The sequence below is a fragment of the Otolemur garnettii genome, unplaced genomic scaffold (genome assembly GCF_000181295.1).
Source record: "Otolemur garnettii isolate 467f Iridium unplaced genomic scaffold, OtoGar3 scaffold00094, whole genome shotgun sequence".
NCBI lineage: Eukaryota > Metazoa > Chordata > Mammalia > Primates > Galagidae > Otolemur > Otolemur garnettii.
This window is the reverse complement of record NW_003852489.1, coordinates 3,168,028-3,177,805: the sequence shown is the minus strand read 5'-3', so window position 1 is coordinate 3,177,805 and position 9,778 is coordinate 3,168,028. Positions and strand designations below refer to the sequence as shown.

Genomic DNA, 9,778 nt, shown 5'->3' with positions numbered 1-9,778 from the left:
CTAACTGAATTTTGCGTTAAATTTTCCATAGATATTAGGCACATCAGACCAGATTTCAACACTACATATCCAGACATAACTAACTTGCAACCTTCCACTAGTGATGTGAAGGGATGGTGGGGAGGGGATTGTATGTAGGGGTGGAGACACATCACAGGAACCAGTTCTATAATTTTGCAAGTGAAAATGCCAATACTTTTTTTTTAGATTGAAAACACTGTACTTTGAGTTTCCTAGAGATCTATTTACACTTAAGAATTGAGCCATCCATGGATTCATGATGAAGCACATATGTTTTAGAAATGTCTACCTTGTTTCTACTCTGACAGTGGTGTTTTTATTGGGGGAGAGCTAGCTAGCCTACTTTAAAGAAACACTATTATATTTTATAGCTCCAGCGAAGATCTGGGTATGGAATTTCATGACTCTTACTGAGCTGCCTCATGTTTTCACTGTGCCCTTTCCAACTATTTGGCCTCCGTAACAGAGAACTTAACATTCTATTTCTCTTCCCACTTCGTGTAAGTGAGGATAGGCTAGGGCCTGTTTTGTGGGAAAGCTCTTGAGCAAAGAGAAATGAATAAAACTTTGGACTAAACCTGAATCCATGCCGCCTCTTTGAATAGTGGTGGCGTAAATGAGACAATCTAGAAACTCTGTTTCCCAGGGATTTGAACTGTTCATTTTCCAACCCAGGACAGACAGGAGACAAGCTCTCCATTCTGTGCATCTGCTGCCCTGTTGAACCCAAATTGAAAGAAGCGGGAAACTCTCCAGCACCACTCCATTGAGGCAATGATGATTGAACTGATTTTTTCTCCATTATTAGCTCATTAGTAAGATTTGCTTTCTTTGGTGTACCAGGACCAAACATCTCAACTGGTGGCAAAAACTGGGCACTGTGAGGTTTGCTTGCTTCTATTTGTGTAAGATCTAGGTAGCCTGGTTCTTCCAGCACGTTGATTTGGGACCCTGGGCTCAGGCTAGTTCTATCAGTGAATGAATCCACGCGCCCATCATAGCCTAGATCGGCTGGTGCTGAGCACTGATGCTGAGGCCAAGGGCGTTTGCACTCTCCATGAGTCTCCTTATCATCCCCACCATCTTCTTGCCCTCCTTGAAAAGAGTTCTCTGTCCAATCTGATTCCTCACTAACATTTACAGCTTTGTTCATGTCCCTCAGGAATACCACAATAACAGTGATGTTATCACTTGACCCAGCATCGCGAGCTGATGCCACTAATTTGTGGGCAACCATGCTGCTGTCTCCGTTATTCTCTTTCAAGTGGTCAGACACAACTTTCACTGCCTCGTCAGGGTTTACAGTATCATAGAAGCCATCACAGGCCAGAATGAGGTAGTCTTCGGTCCCATCCAAAACAGTGGAGGCAGAATCGGCATCCCCACAGATATACGGCTTATGTTCAGCATCTCCTGTGGGAAATAAGAATAGGGCATCAGAAGTCAGACTTTGGTTTACTTTGTGTGCTAAAACTGTTTATGGCCACATAAACCACAATTTACTCAACTGTAAACTGAATTTACTGGAAAGAATTTTTAAAATAAGTTTTTGATAAAATACTTGTATTCTCTAGTAATCCCATGTTGTTTACTCTTTACTCTGAGTTAAATAATTGCCAGTCCCTGGGCTTAATTTTTTCTCTAGTTTAGACAATCTGTACCTCTGGCTATGATTTAGACTTAGCTGATCAAAGCAATAATGTCAAATCTAAATTTGTTGCTGTACTAAAAAATTCAATTCTACGTAGCAAAACTGTTGATTTAGTAAATCTGTTCTTTTGCTGGTAGTTAGATTTGATTTAACTGAGATCTGAGAACAAGTCCACATTGAAAGAAACAAACTAAATTTATGATTACTTTTTCATTAAACACCTATTCTTTATTTGATTCTTATTTAGAAATCAATAAATAGCTTCATGCTATAAGCAGGAAGAGAGGTTTGAGTACAAAGGATTTTAACAATCAAGTCTGGGGTCCAGACACAGCGGCTCATGCCTGTAATTCTAGCACTCTGAGAGGCCAAGGCAGGTGGATTGCTTGAGCTCAGGAGTTTGAGAACAGCCTGAGACCCCATGTCTACTAAAAACAGAAAAACTAGCCAGGCATTGGTGGCAGGTGCCTATAGGTCCCAGCTAGTCAGGAGGCTGAGGCAAGAAGATTGCTCAAGCCCAAGAGTTTAAGGTTATTGTGAGCTATGACATCACAACACTACTGAGTGCAGCCGAGGAACACTCTGTCAATGAATAAATATCAAGTCCAGGCTCAGTGCCTATAGCTCAACAGCTAGGGCACCAACCACATACACCAGAGCTGGCAGGCTTGTCAAACCCAGTCCAGGCCTGCCAAACAATAATGACAACTACAACCAAACAAGAGCTGGGTATTGTGGTAGGCACCTGTAGTCCCAGTTACTTGGAAGCCTGAGGCAAGAGAATAGCTTAAGCCCAAGAGTTTGAGGTTGCTGTGAGCTGTGACGTCATAGCACTCTACTGAGGGCAACATAGTGAGACTTTATCTCAAAAATAAACATTGGGCAGTGCCTGTGGCTCTGTGGGTAGGGCGCCGGCCCCATTATACCAGGGTTCAAACCTGGCCCCAGCCAAACTGCAACAAAAAAATAGCCGGATGTTGTGGTGGGTGCCTGTAGTCCCAGCTACTCAAAAGGCTGAGGCAAGAGAAATGACCTAAGCCCAGGAGTTGGAGGTTGCTGTGAGCTGTGACACCATGGCACTCTACCGAGGGTGATAAAATGAGACTGTCTCTATAAATATATATATATATATATAAATAAATATATAAATATTTAATCTAATATATATACCAAGTCCAACTCCCTCAAGCCAGGAAAAATTATGTGGCTGATCTAAGGCCTCACACAAAAGAAGTAGAATACAGTTATCTTGACTCCCAGTCCATTTGGCTTTCTGCATTTTAATGCTGCTTTACTATAATCTAGAGAACAGAAAATGTATGACCATTTTTCTCTTGTCTGCAGAGATTCCCATATTCTTCCTTCATGTTTCTGATCACCCCTGCTTTCTGTCTTTATTGTTATTGCCCATTCTGCCACTTACTAACAGCTGTGAACCTCTAAGGCCTTTGTGGGCCCTTATTTCTTTATTTTCTTACTTAGCTCATCCACTCACAGAATGGCATTTGAGCTGAGCCTGGAAAGATAAGGCAGAGAAGGTCCTTCAGTTAAGGAAAGAGCATAAGCAAAGACCCAGAGGCACCTGTTAGGGAATAATGTGTAGTAGAGGGTGGAGGACAGGGCGCGGAGCAGTAAAGCAAGCCTAGAGGGCATGGGCCCACACTAAACCAGGTTTCTATCATGAGACTACTAAAATAATTGATCATTTACAGTGTGTCTAAAACTTACAGATCCAGAGTTGGATCCATTCATTATTTTTGTTTGGGTATTTGGAAAGAGGCTAGCAAGAGAGTCCATAGCCTATCAGGTAACAAAAAAGCTTATGATTACAACAAGGGACACTCACTCATTCACTACTTCTTTATAAGAACAAAAACACAGGGTACTAGGAACGATAATACCTAGAGTAGGTATTACATGGCATTTTAAAAAAATTAAAAATAGACTAGGGACAGTGGCTCACTCCTGTAATCCCAGCACTTTAGGAGGCTGGGGCAGAAGGACTGCTTAAGGCAAGGAATTCATTATTAGCCTGGTCAATCGTATCTCTATAAAAATTTTTTTTTAATTAGCTAGGCATGGTAGCACATGTCTGAAGCTTGCTTGAGCCCAGGAGTTCAATAGGGTGAAATAAGATCACACCACTGCTCTCCAACCTCAGCAACAGAGTGAAACCCCTGTCTCTGTAAACAAACAAATAAATGCATGCCAGATACATGCAAAGACTTCATCAATTATAAATTAGTGGCACGCGGCTTAGGCTCACTGAGGCCACTGGCACTGGAGTCAGATTGCCTGGGTCCTAATCCTAGCTCTTCTACATGTTACCTACACAACTCTTACCAATTTCTATCCCTTTTTTTTTTTTTTTTGAGACAGAGGCTCTTTGTAGCCTTCAGTAAAGTGCTGTTGTGTCACACCTCATAGCAACCTCAAACTCCTGGGCTCAAGCGATTTTCTTGCCTCAGCTTCCCAAGTAGCTGGGACTGCAGACGCCCGCCACAATGCCCGGTTGTTTTTTGTTGCAATTGTCATTGTTTACCTGGCACAGGCTGGGTTCAAACCCGCCAACTTTGGTGTATGTGGCGGGTGCTCAGCCTACTGTTCTTTCCACTACACTAAAACTGAACCTCTTGATTAGGGAAAGATAATTTGAATTTAAATAAATGTACCTGAGTGATCTGGCTATATATCCATTGTTGTGATATTATAGGTTCTCTGTGACCCAAGGAAGGTTTCTTTCCAGTGTTTCACATCCCTGTTTAATCCTCAAATAGGCTCAGAAAGAGCTATAGCAGCAGTTCTCAACCTGTGAGTCGCAACCCCTTTGGGGGTCAAACAGCCCTTTCATAGGGGTCACCTAAATACATCCTGCATATCAGATATTTGCGTTATGATTCATAACAGTAGCAAAATTATAGTTATGAAGTAGCAACGAAAATAATTTTATGGTTGGGGGTCACCACAACATGAGGAACTGTATTAAAGGGTCACGGCATTAGGAAGGTTGAGAACCACTGCTCTATAGGAACCCTGTGGATAACTGCTAGAACCAATGTGGGCAACATGCCTTCCTACTGGACATGCAGAGCAGTAGGCAACTGCTCACTAGAAGAACCTGTATTAGTGTATCTATGGCAAAAGAAACTACTCTTTGGATCCTATGAACGCTCAGCTTCCCTCCTTTACTCATTCTCAAATACATAATAACCCTCTCTCCTTAGTCACATCTCCGTCAGTCTCCATTCCATGTTTCTCAAGCATGGTGTTAATTCCATCAGTTTCACTTCTACATTTTAATGTCTCCCAGTAGCCTATTAGAGCTAATTAAAACCCAATCCTGGGATTCACTGTCCTCCACCAATCCACTTTACTAAATTTCCCCATCCCTTTGGATACTGATAATAAAATCAAAATGGAAGTAAAACAAAATTGTCACATGTGGTCCATACAGCTTTTATATGCATTATTCTGTAACCTGTTTGTACCAAAGCAACTTTTATACTTTCAGTGTATCATTTAATAAAAAGTTAAAAATAAATAAATTTCCCCATCCCCTGCTCTACCTGACTGTATTATTATCATCATTATTATTTTCTGAATTCCATTTCTAAAAATAAGTGTGATCTGACTCATACTGTTCCCAAAATCTTGTTTTAGTGCTTTAATTAAAAAGACTATTGCAACTGTTAGTTTGGAACAGAACATACAAGGATTTGCACCAAGAAAATGCTGCCAAAATTCTGGCTTTTCACCTGCTTTACTGTTGGGTATCAAATTCATGACATTTCGCCCCCAAATGTGATAGGAGAACATGAATACCCATTTCATGGTAGAAATGGCAACATCCTTGTCTTCATCCTCCTCTCTCCATATGTTAGGAAACATCATTCCTCTGTCAACTTTGGATCATAGATTTGAAGGGCTCATAGGGAGAAACTACTAAAAAGATTTTCATTTTAAGTTAAAATATCATTTATTCCATAAGTAGTGTTAAACTCTGCTCAAGAGTCCTTTTGCTTGCCCCTCTGTAGCCCCTATTTTATTTCATGAGCTTTCCAAATCTTTCTCACATTCTTTAACTTCCTCATCCAGTTAAGCTACTGGATTTTGGTAGGTGTCCTAATTTCCTACTTCAAAGAAGAGTATGTTTATCAGGCTTAAACGTCCTCACATCCTGCTCTCCCCACTTTTTTTTTTTAGTCTGTAGAGATTCACCTAGACCAGCTGCTACTTCTTCAGAGTAAGTGGTATCTCCTCCCCTTCTCAAAGCGAACCTGCTCTGTTGGTTCTGCCTTCCTAGGACTCTGGCTTCTCTACTCTCTCATCTTCAGCTTCTCCCTACTTGCTCTTTTTTTCTTACCAACACGTTCAAATCTAAAATCTCCTATCCTGAAAATAGAAACAATAAACGAAACCCTTTCCAAATCGGGTTTCCCCTCAAGCCACCACACTATTTCCTTTCTCCCATTCGCCGTCAAAACTGCCCAAGAAACGGAATCTACACTTGCCCCTTACTTCTTATTCTCCCACACCTGACGGTTCTCTGTAACCTGAGTAGTGGTTTTTTCCAACCATGAATCTGCCTCATCAGTGTGCACATTGCCCACATCCCATTGTAGCTGTCCTCATCTAACAAACTGTGCCAGCCTCCTGAGTGACTGCCCATGGAGGTGCCGTGTACGCTGGCCCATCTCCCGTGTCACTACCAATACCCTTATAAATGCAAACCTGCTTATTCACCTGGTACAGTCCAGGCTACTCAGCCTAGATATAAGACCTTTCCCAATACGGGTGCCGATACTTGTAATCCCTTTGTACCACTCTCACCGTCTGCTCTAGACTCCTATACTTAACTGCTATTCCTAAAATGTTCCTTGTCCTTTCGAACTCCCATGTATTTACACTTCCCTATTCCTGGGATTTCCTTCCCTACACGTTATACTCCATGTCCAACCCAAAGTCACTTCCTCTGTGCAGTCTCCCTTATTCAAGGACCTTCTTCCCCTGCTTTAGTTTCCCTTTGTGTTGTATTTTTAGAAGCAAGAAAAGGCAAGTATCCCCTAGTAAGCTGGCTTTGTAACAAGCATTAAAGATACTCCTCAATCCCCTGACAAAGACAGGCAAGATCAAGAGGAAGGTCTTTGGTTAGAGTTGTTAAAAATAATTCCATATAAGGTGTATTATAGAAATGAGAAATTCCCCTTTTTGGCCTTATTCTAAAGCCAATAACTCCCTCAGTCTAAGGTAAAGCCAACTCTCAGTCTTTCAGAAGGTATTTGTAGAATCTCTTAGCTCTCTATTTCTCTTTCAGCCTTCTGCTGCTCATATTTGGGCCACTTCACAGTTTGCCAGCACCTTCCTAAAGAGTGAGAGGAACTCAAATCAGTGGTGAAACTAAATCATTTGAGATTTTCTTAATGTTCTAGAATTTTTTGGTAATGATAAACTAAATTTGGGGACTGGATGTGAATTCCATTTGTCCATGTTATCCTGTGGCCAATTATTTCATTTCATCAGGGAAGCAAGATTAAAAACAAGCAAAGATATATATGCATGTATATATATCAAAGCAAGATATATATGCATGTATCACTCATAAATATATATATATATATATATATATATACACACACATGCTGATCTATTCAAGGAATGAAGCTAAGCCATGAAGCCTAAAATAATAAACCCAGGACCCAAAGTGAAACAGATAGATAACTTAATTCTTTGAACAATACCCTTGCTTTTTGTCCCATCAACTTAGCCATTTAATCTGTATGTTTTAGAAAGAATCTGTGGACATTCTCCTTTTGAAAAATTTAAGTCCCAGGGAAGGAGTCTTTGAAACCCAGGGTTATCTGACAAATCACTATACAGTAAATCCCTGAGTTACAATATCCAAGTGACATATGACTCACACAAATAAAAGCTATTACAGTTAATAGGTAAATGTGCCTATTCAAACTTACATGCAAATTTAACTAAACAACAAACCTACAGAATTTATCTCATTTGTAACCTGGGGACTGTCTGTATTCCACATACAGAAAATGGCTTTCATGTCAAAAACTTAATGTTTTTCCTATGAATTTATTATCAATTATTTATGTCATTCAAAAAATTCCTTCAAAAAACTTAAATATGAGTAAAATATGAAGAGAAGCTTCCATTCTTTGCAAAATACTGATTTAAGCAAACTATGACCCAAAACAGAATGAAATGAGGATCACAGTGTTTTGGAGACAGAGTCTCACTATGTTGCCCTCAGTAGAGTACTGTGGCATCATAGCTCACAGCAACATCAAACTCTTGGGCTTAAACGATTCTCTTGCCTCAGCCTCCCAAGTAGCTAGGACTACAGACACCTACCACAATGCCCGGCTATTTTTTTTTAATTTATTTTTGGGACTTCATTGAAGGTACAAGATTTTTTTTTTTTTTTGTTATAGTTGTCATTGTTTTTTAGCAGGCCTGGGCCAGGTTTGAACCCGCCAGCCCCAGTGTATGTGATCGATGCCCCAACCACTAAGCTATGGGTGCCGAGCCTGATCACTGTGGTTTTAAGCAGATTTATGTACTCACAAGTAAAGGCTTCCATTTTTTTTAAAAGGTGGGGAGAAGGACAGAAACTAGTAAATTCTTCATGTCTTGATATGGCTCCCTTTTAATAATGGAATTTATCAAAATGGATAGGCTTAACTAAATCTAATAATTAAAAAGAGGCATTGTCCACTTATTCAAATCATGATAAACACTCTGATAATATAAATTGTCATCTCAGGTTCTCTTGTGTCAAAGTGTAAGACAATGAGCTAGAAGAGGACAATTTGGAGACACAAAAATTTGTTTTTCCTACCAATAGCTCTGGAGACCGACAGACTTCCATTCACCCTCCAGGCACCAAACCAGACTACACAACCTCCAAGGGCCTCAATTCGCTGCTTTTCATCCTAAACAGCAATGCAATAAAAAGAAGCAAAAAACTGGATTCAGGGTTTATTCATCTACTTTAACAGTGAACAACAGATAACAATACTCATCAGCTTCATGAAAAAGTGCTCTTTATTTCTCCACTGGAAGGTGGGCACAGTTGCTGAGATAATGGCAATAATTATAATAATTGAGTCCTAATTAATAACTAGAAAACTACCTTTATGGCATGTGCTCTAACAGAATAGACCATACTTACCTCTCTGTCTGGTTTGTGGGGCTTCATCAGTTCAACAGCTTGGCCCTTTCTCACAAGCATAACCTGGGAATCACCCACCCAGGCCACGTGCAACATGTTGCCTCTGATGAAAGTTACGACTCCGGTGGTCCCACATCTTAAGCTCTGAAAATAGTTCAAATAAAACTACAGTCAGTGCAAACAGATGCTAAATTCTCATTGAGAAGTGAATTGTAGTTAATATATACTTCTTAGCAATTTCACAAATACACAATTCATATTTCTCAATGCATTTTATGTACATGTATGTATTTATGTGTATACACATACATTAATCTATCTGAGCTATAACAGGAAAGGCAAAGATGATTATTAATTCCATTTTTAATACAGGTAAGAAAACTATTGCAGGTTATGTGGCTTGCCCAAAGGCAGGTAACTGATTAGTATACAAAATGACTAGTATACAGTACCTAGTCCAGTGCTAAATCCACTATATCAATCCTAAGAGTAAAGATTTCTATATCCTGGTCTCTGTTTTGTTACTAACCTACTGTATTTTCAATGGGAGAGTCCTAGCTATACAAAATCATATATGAACCACCTGACTGGCATACAACAAATCCTCTCTGGATATTAAGATAAGGAGCTAAGAGATGGCGTAACATTCCCTAGAGTACTAAGATGCTTTAAAAAAAAAAAAAAATTAAGACTAGTCAAGTATAGTAGTGAGAAGGGAAGAGAGTAGGCTAAGGAGTTTGATCTATAAGCGACTATGAACAATCGATAAAGATAACTTATTACCTTTCAGACCAGCCTACTAAGATGTTTTCACCTTTAAAAAAATATCCTCCCGGGCAGCGCCTGTGGCTCAAAGGAGCAGGGTGCTGGCCCCAAATGCCAGAGGTGGCGGGTTCAAACCCAGCTCTGGCCAAAAA

The 9,778-nt window shown here is 40.0% G+C and overlaps 1 protein-coding gene across 1 annotated transcript in view; it reads right to left on the bottom strand.

Annotated features, from left to right (window-relative positions):
- Positions 1-379: 379 nt before the first annotated feature.
- PPM1E (protein phosphatase, Mg2+/Mn2+ dependent 1E) overlaps positions 380-9,778 on the bottom strand; it is a 189,247-nt gene continuing 179,848 nt past the window's right edge. The window contains exons 5-7 of the mRNA XM_003795581.2: positions 8,862-9,005; positions 8,529-8,622; positions 380-1,434 (exon numbers count right to left, since the gene is read on the bottom strand). Coding sequence (XP_003795629.1) covers positions 380-1,434; positions 8,529-8,622; positions 8,862-9,005 — 1,293 coding nt within the window. The remainder of the gene's footprint in view (positions 1,435-8,528; positions 8,623-8,861; positions 9,006-9,778) is intronic.